Source organism: Salvelinus alpinus, unplaced genomic scaffold (assembly GCF_045679555.1).
Source record: "Salvelinus alpinus unplaced genomic scaffold, SLU_Salpinus.1 scaffold_61, whole genome shotgun sequence".
Taxonomy (NCBI): Eukaryota; Metazoa; Chordata; class Actinopteri; order Salmoniformes; family Salmonidae; genus Salvelinus; species Salvelinus alpinus.
The window spans coordinates 96412-113705 of NW_027256002.1; the positions used below are offsets into that span (position 1 = coordinate 96412).

The following is a 17294-nucleotide window of genomic DNA, read 5'->3' on the forward strand; positions in this document are numbered from 1 at the left end:
CATGCTGTGGGGATGTTTTTCATCGGCAGGGACTGGGAAACTGGTCAGAATTGAAGGAATGATGGATGGCGCTAAATACAGGGAAATTCTTGAGGGAAACCTGTTTCAGTCTTCCAGAGATTTGAGACTGGGACGGAGGTTCACTTTCCAGCAGGACAATGACCCTAAGCATACTGCTAAAGCAACACTCGAGTGGTTTAAGGGAAACATTTAAATGTCTTGGAATGGCCTAGTCAAAGCCCAGACCTAAATCTAATTGAGAATATGTGGTATTACTTAAAGATTGCTGTACAACATCCAACTTGAAGGAGCTGGAGCAGTTTTGCCTTGAATAATGGGCAAAAATCCCAGTGGCTAGAAGTGCCAAGCTTATAGACACATACCCCAAGAGACTTGCATCTGTAATTGCTGCAAAAGGTGTCTCTACAAAGTATTGACTTTGGGGGGTGAATAGTTTGACCCCAAAAAATATTTGGCATTTTCAAAGTAGTAGGTTGTGTGTAAATCAAATGATACAAACCCCCCAAAAATCTATTTTAATTCCAGGTTGTAAGGCAACAAAATAGGAAAAATGCCAAGGGGGGGTGAATACTTTCGCAAGCCACTGTAGCTGCTCCTATGCAGCGTTCCACTTTAATACGGGTTACTACGTACTCACAACTATGAGTGATGTGTTTTATTTATGGATCCTTCCCGACTACTCCTACAGGCCTGAGATATTATGTGATACAACCTACCAGAATATAATGTAGTAGTATCTGACAAAGTCCTAATGGCAACAAATCCTGGTTTACTTTTTGTGAAAACATTTTTTACAGTTTGTATTTGCTTTGAAAACACAGCAACAACCAATAAAACCCACCCCGAGCATGTGTTTTTCCTTTCATTTGTACCTTTTAATCTTTGCTAGTTTCTTTCAATCTTTCCCAAATACAAATTTCATAGAACACACATTTGAAAAAAGGATAAATCTGAACAATAAAAACATTTACATCTCATACTTAGGTTAAAAGGCTAAAAATGGAACGTACAACTCTATAACACACTCTTACAATGCCAAACTGTAAAATCCTACTCGTGTCCCTGTGTTGTGGTAGAGTTCTGGGTCCTGGTTGGGGAGATGGTGGGCTTGTGTTTCTTGAGGAGGGTTTTGATGCTGCTCTTGGTTGGCATGGCAACGCCGTTGTATATGAGAAGGAAGCCAACGAGCAGCAAGCCTCCCAGGATGATGGCTGCCATGTTGTTGACGAGCTGTTGGGTTGGGAACGCCAGCGGAGGCTCGTCTACGTAGATCTACCCGTATAGGAAGAGAGAGAGAGAAAGGGAGAGCGAGAAAGGAAGGAGAGAAATAGGTGAGGGCCAGAGGTTATCTTGTTCTTCCTCTTTTTTATTAGTTACTGACTTCAGTGTAAAAGCTACAGGGTTCCTCACCTGTACCTCCTCCACCAGGTCACACAACACAACTCCAGGAATGACAGAGATACGCAAGTGGAAAAGCTCAGAGCCCTGTGGAGAATAATGGTGGTGGTTGTTAGGTTGGAAAAATATTATATTTATAACATTGTCACAATGAAACCCCAGATGGAAACTGCTATTTCATAGCACAATTCACATGACTGAAATGACAGTATTTCTATGCAGACGTATACAGATTACACTCAACTGTTTTACAATTTATGAACATGTCATATAGTCAGGGAGACTGTAGATGATTTACATAAAAGCTGATCTGCAGTCCCTCTGGGTTGTAGAGATTGTTCTTTAGACTGTCTTCAAAATATTGTCTCATCCTGTCCATGGTGGGGGTGGCATGGGTCCCTACCAACACAAAGGATGGGAAAAGACGGGTTAACAACAGAGAATGTGTGTTTCACTATAGTGCACTAAAGACCTGCCCATTAGGCAACATTATACAAGGGAAGTTATGATCACCCTTTTCTGGTTGAAATAATTTTTTCTGGTTGAAAAGATGACAGAAAATATGTATTTTTCACATTTTAAAGTTGCAATCCTAAATGGTGAAACTGCCACGTCCGTTTGTGATTTTACAAAAATAAATGGTTTTTTAAATTTGTACTTTTTACCCCTTTTTCGCCCCAATTTCGTGATATCCAATTGGTAGTTAAAGTCCTGACACCCTGCCCGCTTAACTCGGAAGCCAGCCGCACCAATGTGTCGGAGGAAACACCTTACAACTGGCGACCGTGTCAGCGGGATCGAACCCGGATCTGTAGTGACGCCACTAGCACTGCGACGCAGTGCCTAAGAAAGCTGCCCCACTCGGGAGGCCCCAACAACAAAAGAAGTTACTGCAAACAAACACCGTTTTTCCCCCAACTTGGACATCATTTGGGGGACCGAGTGGCGCACCATTCTAAGACACTGCATCGCAGTGCTAGAAGCGTCACTACAGATCCGGGTTCGATCCTGGGCTGTATCACAACCGGCCATGATCGGGAGTCCCATGGGGCGGTTTAAGGAAGGGTTTGGTCGGGGTAGGCCATCATCTTAACTGACTTGACTAGTTAGATAAAGGTTCAATAAAAATTGCACACGCAATAGAACAGCAGAATATGTACTGCAAATTATATATATATATATATCTTTTTACACGCCTCCGTTTCATCCACAAAACAAAAACAAAAGGTGCTGGGGTCCGCAGTGGTGCTGTTTCCCCTAATGCTGATTCCATCTTTAAAATCATCCTTATATTGCAAAGCCTTCTGGGATGAGACTGACCTGTGACCTTCCAGCTGGTCCGGTTGTTGACCTCCGTGACAGTAACAAAGTAAGGAGAGCAGAGCGGGTGGTCAGCGTGGTTGGTTCTCCTCAGGAACAAGGTGATGTTGAAGTCAGTCACAGGAAATGTTAGCCTCAGCACCTACAGTACAACACAGAGGACATGGGAAAGACTAAAATACGTTTTAACCAATATACGATTTTTATATGATTTCATTCATGCTCGCAGTCGACAAGACTGTATTATGCAGAATGCACAGTTACATTAAGACAATACTTTAATATATTCCACTAAACGGTACTAAATATGAGTTTATAGCATATTCAATATTTTTTTACTTTAAAAAAAATAAATGTTACAATATTTAATGTATAGTACCAGTCAAAAGTTTGAACACACCTACTCATTCCAGGGTTTTTCTTTATTTATCTATTTTCTACATTGTAGAATAATAGTGAAGACATCAAAACTATGAAATAACACATATAGAATTTGCTTATTTAAGCTGTTCACCTCAGGAAGCTGGTTGAGAGAATGTCAAGAGTGTGCAAAGCTGTCATCAAGGCAAATGGTGGCTACTTTGAAGAATATAAAATATCTTTTGATTTGTTTAACACTTTTTTGGTTACTACATTATTCCATATGTGATATTTCATAGCTTTGATGTCTTCACTATTATTCTACAATGTAAAAAAATAACTTGAATGAGTAGACATGTCCAAACTGATACTGATACTGATACTGTATATGTAATTGTTTTGTTTTTGGAAGACATTGATGATTGATCACACTGATGCAGATGTGTACCCTCTGTCTGCAGTCCGAGTTGATGGCTAGAGGAGAGACTTTCAGTCTGTCTGTACAGCCACATTCCTCTGCTGACCTTTTCCCTGCACACTGCTTATACCGACCAGAGTTCTGGAGGAAGGCACACAATTTGTCACCTACAAACACTATGCATCACAGCTTACACCCAATGCGAAACACAACACAGAAGCACATATAGACACTTAGTAAAGTTACACTGCACAAACATACAAGACTTGCTCAGCTTGGAGACAAGGTAGTGCTGGCGTGTGTGAACCTTGTGACCTTTGCTCACCTTGGAGATGGGGTAGTGCTGTCTGGGGTGGGGATGACTTGGGTCAGCGTTATAGATATTGTCTGTGGTCGGGATTAAAACACCTAGTTGGGAGGGAGGCCGGTAGTTCACCTGAAGCACACACACACGCATCTCATTATCTGCACACAGGTCAACTAATAAAACATTGATCGCATGCCTGTAACCCAGTGTATCTCTATCTCTCACAGGCAGGTTGAAGAGCCTCTTGTTTTCCATGTGATCTACTGGATCCGTGTGGATCCATTCGTGGTCACTGATTGGCTGTTGGGAGACATAGACGATTTGGAGTCCCTCGGGGCAGGAGTTTTGTAGCGTGAAGGTAAAGGAGGAGGACCTACACAACAGAGAGGCTTCTGGGATGTATACCATCACTGTGGTGGTTGCCTAGGGGCAGAGGGAAAGATAACACAATGGACTTCAGACAACTGCGTTCAGCGGGGTTGGGGTTCCATTTTCATTCAGTCAAATCAGGAAGTAAACAGAAATTCCAATTCCAATTCTTTCAATGAAAAAAATGGAATTGGAATTTCAGTTAACTTCCAGAATTGAGTGAATTGAAATGGAATTGACCTATACCCTGATATACTGTATGCAACTACAAAATGTATTTATGTTATTATTCGTCTATATAGACAAACTCGAGGATGATATTTATTTTTCAATTTTTTATTTCACCTTTATTTAACCAGGTAGGCTAGTTGAGAACAAGTTCTCATTTGCAACTGTGACTTGCCCAAGATAAAGCAAAGCAGTGTGACACAGACAACAACACAGAGTTACACATGGAGTAAACAATAAACAAGCCAATAACACAATAAACAAGTCAATGACACAGTAGAAAAAAGAAAGTCTATATACAGTGTGTGCAAAAGGCATGAGGAGGTAGGCAATAAATAGGCCATAGGAGCAAATAATTACTATTTAGCAGATTAACACTGGAGTGATAAATGAGCAGATAATGATGTGCAAGTAGAGATACTGGTGTGCAAAAGAGCAGAAAAGTAAATAAAATAAAAACAGTATGGGGATGAGGTAGGTAGATTGGGTGGGCTATTTACAGATGGACTATGCACCGCTGCAGCGATCGGTTAGCTGCTCAGATAGTTGATGTTTAAAGTTGGTGAGGGAAATAAAAGTCTTTAACTGGGTGTTGTTACTGTGACCAGTGAACTGAGATAAGGCGGAGCTTTACCTAGCATAGACTTATAGATGACCTGGAGCCAGTGGGTCTGGCGACGAATATGTAGCGAGGGCCAGCCGACTAGAGCATACAGGTCGCAGTGGTGGGTGGTATAAGGTGATTTGGTAAAAAACGGATGGCACTGTGATAGACTGCATCCAGTTTGCTGAGTAGAGTGTTGGAAGCTATTTTGTAGATGACATCGCCGAAGTCGAGGATCGGTAGGATAGTCAGTTTTACTAGGGTAAGTTTGGCGGTGTGAGTGAAGGAGGCTTTGATGCGAAATAGAAAGCCGATTCTAGATTTGATTTTGGATTGGAGATGTTTAATATGAGTCTGGAAGGAGAGTTTACAGTCTAGCCAGACACCTAGGTATTTATAGTTGTCCACATATTCTAGGTCGGAACCGTCCAGGGTGGTGATGCTAGTCGGGCGGGCAGGTGCGGGCAGCGAACTGTTGAAAAGCATGCATTTGGTTTTACTACCGTTTAAGAGCAGTTGGAGGCCACGGAAGGAGTGTTGTATGGCATTGAAGCTCGTTTGGAGGTTAGTTAGCACAGTGTCCAAGGAAGGGCCAGAAGTATACAGAATGGTGTCGTCTGCGTAGAGGTGGATCAGGGAATCGCCCGCATCAAGAGCGACATCATTGATATATACAGAGAAAAGAGTTGGCCCGAGAATTGAACCCTGTGGTACCCCCATAGAGACTGCCAGAGGTCCGGACAACAGGCCCTCCGATTTCACACACTGAACTCTGTCTGCAAAGTAGTTGGTGAACCACATGAGGCAGTCATTAGAAAAACCAAGGCTATTGAGTCTGCCGATAAGAATACGGTGAATGACAGAGTCGAAAGCCTTGGCCAGGTCGATGAAGACGGCTGCACAGTACTGTCTTTTATCGATGGCGGTTATGATAGCGTTTAGTACCTTGAACGTGGCCGAGGTGCACCCGTGACCAGCTCAGAAGCCGGATTGCACAGCGCAGAAGGTGGATTCGAAATGGTTAGTGATCTGTTTATTAACTTGGCTTTCGAAGACTTTAGATAGGCAGGGCAGGATGGATATAGGTCTGTAACAGTTTGGGTCTAGGGTGTCACCCCCTTTGAAGAGGGGCCGCTTTCCACTCTTTAGGGATCTCGGACGATACAAAAGAGAGGTTGAACAGGCTGGTAATAGGGGTTGCAACAATGGCGGCGGATAGTTTTAGAAAGAGAGGGTCCAGATTGTCTAGCCCAGCTGATTTGTACGGGTCCAGGTTTTGCAGCTCCTTCAGAACATCTGCTATCTGGATTTGGGTGAAGGAGAAGCTGGGGAGGCTTGGGCGAGTAGCTGCGGGGGAGGCGGAGCTGTTGGCCGGGGTTGGAGTAGCCAGGAGGAAGGCATGGCCAGCCATTGAGAAATGCTTATTGAAATTTTCGATTATCATGGATTTATCAGTTGTGACCGTGTTACCTTGCCTCAGTGCAGTGGGCAGCTGAGAGGAGGTGCTCTTGTTCTCCATGGACTTTACAGTGTCCCAAAACTTTTTGGAGTTAGAGCTACAGGATGCGAATTTCAGCTTGAAAAAAGCTAGCCTTTGCTTTCCTGACTGACTGCGTGTATTGGTTCCTGACTTCCCTGAACAGTTGCATATCGTGGGGACTATTCGATGCTATTGCAGTCAGGATGTTTCTGTGCTGGTCAAGGGCAGTCAGGTCTGGAGTGAACCAAGGGCTATATCTGTTCTTAGTTCTGCATTTTCTGAACGGGGCATGCTTATCTAAGATGGTGAGGAAATTACTTTTAAAGAATGACCAGGAATCCTCTACTGACGGGATGAGGTCGATATCCTTCTAGGATACCCGGGCCAGGTCGATTAGAAAGGCCTGCTCGCAGAAGTGTTTTAGGAAGCGTTTGACAGTGATGAGGGGTGGTCGTTTGACCGCAGACCCATAGCGGATACAGGCAATGAGGCAGTGATCGCTGAGATCCTGATTGAAAACAGCAGAGGTGTATTTGGAGGACAAGTTGGTCAGGATAATGTCCATGAGGGTGCCCATGTTTACGGATTTAGGGTTCTACCTGCTGGGTTCCTTGATGATTTGTGTGAGATTGAGGGCATCTAGCTTAGATTGTAGGACTGCCGGGGTGTTAAGCATATCACAGTTTAGGTCACCTAACAGAACGAACTCTGAAGCTAGATGGGGGCGATCAATTCACAAATGGTGTCCAGGGCACAGCTGGGAGCGGAGGGGGGTCGATAGCAGGCGGCAACAGTGAGAGACTTATTTCTGGAGAGGTTCATTTTTAAAATTAGAAGTTCAAACTGTTTGGGTATAGACCTGGAAAGTATGACAGAACTTTGCAGGCTATCTCTGCAGTAGATTGCAACTCCTCCCCCTTTGGCAGTTCTATCTTGACGGAAAATGTTGTAGCTGGGTATGGTAATTTCAGAATTGTTGGTGGCCTTCCTAAGCCAGGATTCAGACACGGCAAGGACATCAGGGTTGGAGGAGTGTGCTAAAGCAGTGAGTAAAACAAACTTAGGGAGGAGGCTTCTGATGTTGACATGCATGAAACCAAGGTTTTTTCTATCACAGAAGTCAACAAATGAGGGCGCCTGGGGACACACAGGGCCTGGGTTTACCTCCACATCACCCGAGGAACAGAGGAGTAGGATGAGGGTACGGCTAAAGGCTATCAAAACTGGTCGCCTAGAGCGTTGGGGACAAAGAATAAAAGGAGCAGATTTCTGGGCGTGGTAGAATAGATTCAGGGCATAATGTGCAGACAGGGGTATGGTGGGGTGCGGGTACAGCGGAGGTAAGCCCAGGCACTGAGTGATGATAAGAGAGGTTGTATCTCTGGATAAGCTGGTTATAATGGGTGAGGTCACCGCATGAGTGGGAGGTGGGACAAAAGAGGTATCAGAGGTATAATGAGTGGAACTAGGGGCTCCATTGTAAACTAAAACAATGATAACTAACCTAAACAACAGTAATAAGGCATATTGACATATGAGAGAGACATACAGGTGTTGATTGGGAGAGCTAGTTAAGACAACAACGGGTAAGACAACAACAGCTAATCAGCTAAAACAACAATAGGTAAAATGGCGATGAATGGGCAGAGAGGGTCGGTTAACTACACACAGAGCCTGAGTTCGCGGCTGGGGCCGACAGATAAAAATAAATAAATAAACAGAATGGAGTACCGTGATTAATGGACGGATATGAGGGTGATATGGAGTATTGGAGGTATACCTTCTTGCAGAGGTGACTGAAGGCGGTGAGGGTGAGCATGTGGTTGTTGGTGTCGTCCCAGGAGTGTCTGGCTGTGACTCGGAAGGCCAGAGGGTTGGTCAGAACCACACGCATGAACTTCTTATGGTACACCATGGACAGAGCTGCACACACACAGTTTTTGTTAGAACGAGAGCATTAAAGCTGGAATCTTTAAGTGGTGAAACTGTTTGGGATATTACAACAAAGAAGTTAGCGCAAAAACAAACTGCCCCCCCCACCAGACATCATTGAACACGCGTGATAGAACAGCAGAATAATTAAACACAAAATGACCACACTGAAGGAGGCCCTGTTTCCCCTAATGCGGATTTCAATCTTTAACTATAGACTACCCTTTCAAAAGAATGTAGACAGTGATACACAGCGAATAGGAATTGGTGTTAGGTTCTAATTCTCAGAGTAAAAACTCGGACACTATGAAAGCTTAAACCAAGTTTATTCTTCCCAGAGGATCAATACAGCTGCATTAGACAAAGACATTGTTCACACAAGCACTGATATTTAACCATTTCTCCCAGGCTGAGTCTCCTCCTACACATCTGAACAAACATTGCATCTTTACTGCTAGGCAGGAAACTAAGTAATACGGCCATAAACTTTTCTTTCTCCCTTAACGTGACCTGACCTGCCCCCCTTCATCACTAATCCATGGCTCTCCCCCCTTATCAATGCCTGCCACATGTGATCGCTTTCTCTGCACTCAGCACATTCCAAGCTTAATTGCACACACTATATACCTTCCTCCTACAGATAACCATTAACTTCTGGTGTAGACCCTCTAAACCTAAGCACTCAATATTTCAATAGGATACCTGATAATTAACCCTATCCCAAGTTTAGGAGTTAGTACCCAGAATCCATCATTGGTAATAACCCAGACACTACACACCTCAACCCCCACACCACCACTACTCACAGTAGTCGGACATGAAGGCCCTGAAGGTGAAGTTGAGCTCTTCTCTGACGTTGATCCTCATCAGAGCGTTATTCCTCACACCGTCCAATGACTGCAGGGCGTGACGACATAGCCCCTCCTTCATCCCCCAGCTCCCCCGGCCTAGATGGATAAATGGATCCATTTCACACATTTAAAATAGATATAGGGTTGGTTTCCCAGATCTAGATTAAGTCTCGTCTTGGATTAAGAAGTACTTTCAATGGAGAATCTCTATTAAGCATACTTTTTAGTCCAGGACCAGGTTTAATCTGTGTACAGGAAACGAGCCCATAGACTTACCTCAGGCGAGTACTACAACAATACACATTCAAAATCATTGAGGATTTAATAACACACAATAAACACAGTAACCTGCAGAGTGGAAGAGCAGCCACTCTCCTGACCGGTGGCTGGTCAGGGGGAGCACTAGGGCTGGCATAGTGGGTTTGGCTAGGGCACTGCCGCTGTGCACCAGCCCTGTGATGAGGTAACTGCTGAAGCCTGGTGCTACCACAGCCTTCCCCACGTGGGACAAATTAAACCCCTGGGACGGATCTGGACAAGACAGGACAGCTCACAGTTTACCACAGGAGAAACAGCAGCAGGGTTGACTAAAGCAGGAAGCTCAGTGTTTACCACAGAAGAATGATAGTGGTATCATCTAAGGAATCAAATCAAATGTTATTAGTCACATACACATGGTTAGCAGATCTTAATGCGAGTGTAGCAAAATGCTTGTGCTTCTAGTTCCGACAGTACAGTAATATTTAACAAGTAATCTATCAATTCACCAACAACTACCCAATAAACACAAATCTAAAGGGGTGAATGAGAATATGTACATGTAAGTATATGGATGAGCGATGGCTGTGTGGCATAGGCAAGGTGCAATAGATGGTATAAAACACAGTATATACATGTGATATGAGTAATGTAAGATATGTAGACATTATTAAAGTGGCATTATTTAAAGTGGCATTGTATAAAGTGACTAGTGATCATTTGATTAAAGTGGCCAGTGATTGGGTCTCAATGTAGGCAGCAGCCTCTCTGAGTTAGTGATTGCTGTTTAGCAGTCTGATGGCCTTGAGATAGAAGCTGTTTTTCAGTCTCTCGGTCCCAGCTTCGATGCACCTGTATTGACTTCGCTTTCTGGATTGTAGCGGTGTGAACAGGCAGTGGCTCGGGTGGTTGATGTCCTTTTTTGGCCTTCCTGTGACATCGGGTGCTATAGGTGTCATGGAGGGCAGGTAGTTTGCCCCCGGTGATGCGTTGTGCAGACCGCACCACCAGGCTGTGATACAGCCCGACAGGATGCTCTCGATTGTGCATCTGTAAAAGTTTGTCAGGGTTTTGGGTGAAAAGCCAAATTTCTTCAGCCTCATGCGGTTGAAGAGGCACTGTTGCGCCTTCTTCACCACACTGTCTGTGTGGGTGGACCATTTCAGCTTGTCTGTGATGTGTACGCCGAGGAACTTAAAACGTTCCACCTTCTCCACTGCTGTCCCGTCGATATGGATAGGGGGGTGCTCCCTCTGCAGTTTCCTGAAGTCCACGATCATCTCCTTTGTTTTGTTGACGTTGAGTGAGAGGTTGTTTTCCTGACACCACACTCCGAGTGCCCTTACCGCCTCCCTGTAGGATGTTTTATTGTTATTGATCAAGCCCACTACTGTTGTGTCGTCCGCAAACTTGATGATTGAGTTGGAGGCGTGCATGGCCACGCAGTCGTGGGCAAACAGGGAGTACAGGAGGGGGCTGAGCACGCACCCTTGTAGGGCCCCAGTGTTGAGGGTCAGAGAAGTGGAGATGTTCTTTCCTACCTTCACCACCTGGGGGCAGCCCATCAGAAAGTCCAGGACCCAATTGCACAGGGCGGGGTTGAGGCCCAGGGCCTCCAGCTTGATGATGAGCTTGGAGGGTACTATGGTGTTGAATGCTGAGCTGTAGTCAATGAACAGCATTCTTACATAGGTATTCCTTTTGTCCAGATGGGATAGGGCAGTGTGCAATGTGATGGCGATTGCAACGTCTGTGGACCTGTTGGGGCGGTATGCAAACTGAAGTGGGTCGAGGGTGGCCGGTAAGGTAGTCTCTCAAAGCACTTCATTTTAGTTATCTTTGCTTTCTTGTGTACAGGAACAATGGTAGCCATCTTGAAGCATGTGGGGACAACAGGCTGGAATAGGGAGCGATTGAATATGTCCGTAAACACACCAGCCAGCTGGTCTGCGCATGCTCTGAGGACGCGGCTAGGGATGCCGTCTGGGCCAGCAGCCTTGCGAGGGTTAACACGTTTAAATGTTTTACTTACGTTAGCCACGGCGCAGTCCTTGTTTGCGGGGCCGCGACGGTGGTACTGTATTATCTTCAAAGAGGGCAAAGAAGGTGTTTAGTTTGTCTGGAAGCGTGACGTGGCTGGTTTTCTTTTTGTAGTCCGTGATTTCCTGTAGACCCTGCCACATACATCTCGTGTCTGAGCCGTTGAATTGCGACACCACCTTGTCCCTGTCCTGGCATTTCGCTTGTTTGATTGCCTTGCGGTGGGAATAACTACACTGTTTATCTTAACTTCAAGCGTGCACACTTAAATTTAACCTTCCTTCAAATGGATCTAGTAAGTCAAGCAGCTCATAGTTTACCTCAGGAGAAAGCGCAGCAGGCTGGGTTAAATAAAGCTATGAGTTGTGAGCAGTGGCCGATATATTTTGGATCGTGTCTTAAGACTCATTACGAGAGATTGAGATTGTAACTAGAAATATCACATTAATATACTTGGAAGGATAGGAAAATATCTGAAACGTAGCATGATTCTGTTAGAATTTCAGGACTAGTAAGCAGCACAAAATAAGTTTGGGAATCACTAAATGTAAATGAACTAACAAGTCAGTTGATGCTATCTTTCTTTCCAGTTACCTAGGTCTTTGAGCTGCAGTGTAACAATGAGCCCCTCGGGCTCCCCCTTCTTCACCAACAGGTCACATAACTGCATAGGCTCCGCATTCAGGCTGGCTCCTTTGATTGGCTCCAGGATCTCCCCGACGATGGCCCCGGAGAACCTCCCCTGATAGTGAGTCCGGAACACCTCTGTGATCACCACCATCCCACCGTCACTGAGGGAGAACACACACACAGACATGTATGGACATGCACACACGCACATCTGGAGGACACTGATGGCATTTACTAAGACACATAAGACAATACAAAGATATAAAGACACTCAATAGTAGATAGGAAAGTCAATACTAGATCAGGAAGTCAATACTAGATCAGGAAGTCAATACTAAAGGAAGTCAATATTAGATAAGGAGGGGCCTCCCGGGTGGCGCAGTGGACGGTGTTTCGCCCGACACATTGGTGCGGCTGGCTTCCGGGTTGGATGTGCGTTGTGTCAAGAAGCAGTGCGGCTAGGTTGGTTTGTGTTTCGGAGGACGCATGGCTCTCGACCTTCGCCTCTCCCGAGTCCGTACGGGAGTTGCAGCGATGAGACAAGACTGTAACTACTACCAATTGGATACCACGAAATTGGGGAGAAAAAAGGGGGTACATTTAAAAAAAATATTAGATAAGGAAGTCAATATTAGATAAGAAAGTCAATATTAAAGTCAATATTAGATAAGAAAGTCAATAATAGATAAGGATGTCAATATTAAAGTCAATAATAGATAAGGAATGTAATATTAGATAAGTCAATAATATTAAAGTCAATATTAGATAAGGAAGTCAATATTAGATAAGTCAATATTAAAGTCAATATTAGATAAGGAAGTCAATATTAGATAAGGAAGTAAATATTAAAGTCAATATTAGATAAGGAGGTCAATATTACATGTAGACAAGGAACAAGTGTCTAAAATAGTTCAAAAGATCCACAAGATGACAGGTTTAAGAGATTTGGGGCTAGAGTCCCCCCCACCTGAAGTAGACGACCTTGCCCACGTGGTTAGGTGAGAAGTGGCTGGCGGGTGCCACGGTGAGAGGGTTGTTCCTGCCCTGGCGGTTGTTTCCGTTAGCATGGTCATTGATGACAGCATTCTCGTGGAGCAGGACTGTGTGGTCTGTGAGGTACTGGAGGGCCAGGGCTTTGTCAAAACCCATCTCATGTTTCTATTGGGACACAAACACACAGTATGTTGAAAACCAAGATATCAGTGTATGTCTGCAACAGGCCTGACAGACAGGAGAATATCGTATTGGCCAGTATAGACAATAGATGATGTGCTATAAAGGCATTTCTACACAAACAGTTGTCAAAAACTGCAGTAACCCGATTTGTATGCCTTTTATGGTCTGTCTGAGGATAATCTCCCATGGGCAGATTCTGCTTGTAGACCAAAGAATCTACGTGAGATAACGAGCTGCAGTAGTTCCGGTCTTTGGGTTTTGTCACTGGTTAGGCCGTTGCTCTGTACCATTATGAGGTGGTCTATTTCAATGGTCCTGTAGCCAAAGCAACTTTGGTTGTGTTCAGTATGGCATACCATAGCAAAACGTTTGCAACACTGACCTCTATGAGGTGGTCAATCTCGATGGTCCTGTAGCTAAAGGGCAATTCCACAGTGACAGAATGATGCTGAGACTTTAAAATCAAACCATACAACTCTATGCACAAGGACCACTTTTAACAAAATTACTTTTTTGTTCCATCATTCTGTTACCAAACTTTGCACCTGCATTGTTCTTCAAGTAAATGTGTTTTTGTAAAAATGTCTGTGGAAATTCTTAAAAGGTGTCTTTGTGCTTTGAGATGTATGGTCTGTTTAACTTTGCAATCATTGGATTTTGTTTGGCATACATTTTAAAGTGAAACATCTGAGTCTCAGCATCATTATGTTACTGTGAAATTGACCTAAAGCAACTGGGGTTGTGTTGAGTAGGGCATACCGTAGCAAAATGTTTGCAACACTGACCTCTATGAGATGGTCTATCTCGATGTTCCTGTAGCTAAAGCCACTGGGTTTGTCTTTGTCCAACTGAACAGCAATCAGGATGCCCATGTGACCACACAGTAGAGTACTGGTTACATCCAGGGTCTCGTTCAACCACGCAAACCTGGCAAGACCTTCAGGAGGACAAAAATGGGTGGGGATGGGGGAGATGGGATGTGATGGGAATTCTGGCAGGTTCAAGTAGGGCTGTGGCGGTCATGAAATCTTGTCAGCTGGTTATTGTCATGCAAAAGACTGCCGGTCTCATAATTAAAATCTCCAGGTTTACATGCATACAAGCCGCTGATGGGACATCTGCATTTAAAATAGCTGAATAAATCAATTTAAAATACACCATCACAATAAATCCATTATTTATTTTAGGCAGGTCTAAAGAAAGATTATATGAATTTGAGAAGAACAGAATATGAATTGGCCTACTGTATGTTATCTGGCTATGCTCCATGCCATAGGCTGTGGTCTAGTTCATTTAGCAGACTAGATATGCTAATACGTCCCGTGGCATTATTTTATATTATATGATTTTATAGTAACTAGAATATAATTGAACAATAAAATGGAAAGGATATTTTTCCCATTCCGGAGCGAGTACACATGGCTATGTTGAGTGTAAAAGTGATAATTTGAAACAGGTCCTATACAATAGATTTAGAGTTATTTGGAAAAGCTTGCAGTCTGTTCCATGCCTCATGCTGCACACGCTGTTCTCTCATCAAGTGATAATATTTTCACTATTCTAAATGTAATCTTGTCTTCACTATTATGTCAAATTAGTTTTAATTTAGAATGGGCCATTATCAAATGGGCAGAAACAGAGACATGGGAAAAAAGACATGTCATCCATTTGCACTCGAATAGTGCTGGAGAAAGGAATGAAGGAGAGAGGAAAATATGGAAACGTATAGTGGTGAGATATTCTGTAGCTAAAGGTAATTCCCTATTACTAGGCATTTGAATTTCAAAAACAAATTCATAAACAGTGCATTCGAAAAGTATTCAGACCCCTTGATTTAGAATTCAAGGCACACTTAACCAGCCCGGCTACTACAGCATTCTGCAGCGATATGCCATTTCATCTGGTTTGCACTTAAGTGGGACAATCGTTTGTTTTTCAACAGGACAATGACCCAACACACCTCCAGGCAGTGTAAGAGCTCTTTGACCAAGGAGAGTGATGGAGTGCTGCATCAGATGACCTGGTCTCCAAAATCACCTGACCTCTACACAATTGAGATGGTTTGGGATGAGTTGGACTGCAGAATGAAGGAAAAGCAGCCAACAAGTGCTCAGCATATGTGGGAACTCCTTCAAGACTGTAGGGAAAGCATTCCAGGTGAAACTGGTTGAAAGAATGCCAAGAGTGTGCAAAGATGTCATCAAGGCAAAGTGTGGCCACTTTGATGAATCCCAAATATATTTAGAAATGTTTAACACTCATTTGGTTACTACATGATTCCATATGTGTTATTTCATAGTTTTGATGTCTTCACTATTATTGTACAATGTAGAAAATAGTAAAAATAAAGAAAAACCCTTGAATGAGTAGGGGTGTCCAAACTTTTGACTGGTACTGTAAGTATTCAGTCCATTTGCTATGAGACTCGAAATTGAGCTCGTGTGTATCCTGTTTCCATTGATTATTATTGAGACATTTCTACAACTTGATTGGAGTCCACCTGTGGTAAATTAATTTGATTGGACATGATGGACCTGATGATCGTTAGCGAGTTGGGTACTACCAACACATGTCCTGAGTGCATAAGAGGAGATTACCGTGACTCAACGGTCACGTGGAATTTTACTGCGGGCATGACTCATGACTGCCGATGTGGCGGTAATACGGTCTCCACAACAGCCCTAGGTTCAAGCCTACATCCTGCAGCATATTCTTTAGGAGTTGATGGTGGTGTTCCAGGTTGTCTGTTTTGCAGTCACCCTGTTCTCAGAAGGGTTCACAAACAAACATGGTTCCTTCCTGAGTAGTTACAAACTTCTCCAGGCGTTGAGAGATTGGATCATTTGGGAAGCACGACTGCAAAAAAAGATAACCTGGAACGTCACTATTGTTGTTGTCCCACCTGACTTCATGATGTAGAGGTTTCCATGGTCAGTAAAGAGCACTACCACACCATTGACAGTACAGCTCAGCGCGTCTATCACGATCTGATTGTCTAGAGAGAACACCCACGTGAAGGTAGAGCCTCTATCTGACGATGTCCACACCTAAACACATCATAATACACAGACAAAGGTTGGGTAAGGGAAATACATTATGGTATCAAATTCATCATACTTAGATAGGACCCGGAGTTTTCCTACCTCTGGTATTTTTTATTTTGTCAAGTTATTTGAACTGTGTGTGTGTGTGTGTGTGTGTGTGTGCGTGCGTATGCATGTGTGCGATGTATGTGTGTGTGTGTGCTGTCACCTCTGAGCCGTACAAAATAACATGGTTGTCCAACAGGAAGATCCCTCTGGGCTGGAAGTCTAGAATCACCGGGGTGAACTTGGTGTGACGTTGAAAAATATCCTCTACCTTTACACCAAACACTGACACCATCGCACCCTTCTGCTGGAAGAGAGAAACACACAATATCATTTCATGATCATAATATCTGGGGATAGTGGATTTTTACTTGACTCAAATTGAATCAATCAAATCAATCTCATACAAAGCAAATGGAATCCACACTTAATGGATTGCACTCACTTTGTATGGATTGTGCTATACACTGAGTGTATACAACATTAAGAACACCTTTCCATGACATAGACTGACCAGGTGAATCCAGGTGAGAGCTATGATCCCTTATTTATGTCAATTGTTAAATCAACTTCAAACAGTGTAGATGAAGAGGCGGAGACAGGATAAAGAAGGACTTTTAAGCCTTGAGACAATTGAGACATTGTGTCACACCCTGATCGGTTTCACCTGTCTTTGTGCTTGTCTCCACCCCCCTCTAGGTTTCGCCCATCTTCCCCATTGTCTTGTCTGGTCTACCAGCGTGTTTTCCTGTTTCTCAAGTGTTTGTTTCCTAGTTTTCCCGGTTCTGACCATTCTGCCTGCCCTGACTCGGG

General features: G+C 43.7%; 1 protein-coding gene across 13 annotated transcripts in view; it reads right to left on the reverse strand.

Moving 5' to 3' along the window:
• Positions 1–872: 872 nt before the first annotated feature.
• Positions 873–17294, reverse strand: part of LOC139567167 (cation channel sperm-associated auxiliary subunit beta-like) — a 55222-nt gene continuing 38800 nt past the window's right edge. For 8 of the 13 annotated variants that reach the window (XM_071388660.1, XM_071388656.1, XM_071388659.1 and 5 more), the window contains 15 exons: positions 16645–16788; positions 16295–16439; positions 14178–14329; positions 13184–13374; positions 12181–12377; positions 9637–9819; positions 9244–9384; positions 8286–8428; positions 4050–4247; positions 3843–3953; positions 3548–3658; positions 2740–2881; positions 1718–1818; positions 1432–1506; positions 873–1293 (listed from right to left, as the gene is read on the reverse strand). In XM_071388660.1, the coding sequence (XP_071244761.1) occupies positions 1072–1293; positions 1432–1506; positions 1718–1818; positions 2740–2881; positions 3548–3658; positions 3843–3953; positions 4050–4247; positions 8286–8428; positions 9244–9384; positions 9637–9819; positions 12181–12377; positions 13184–13374; positions 14178–14329; positions 16295–16439; positions 16645–16788 (2256 nt within the window). In that variant the 3' untranslated portion in view covers positions 873–1071. Of the gene's footprint in view, positions 1294–1431; positions 1507–1663; positions 1819–2739; positions 2913–3547; positions 3659–3842; positions 3954–4049; positions 4248–8285; positions 8429–9243; positions 9385–9636; positions 9820–12180; positions 12378–13183; positions 13375–14177; positions 14330–16294; positions 16440–16644; positions 16789–17294 lie in introns of those variants that run through there. The other 5 variants (XM_071388654.1, XM_071388662.1, XR_011673239.1 and 2 more) reach the window with 5 other exon arrangements.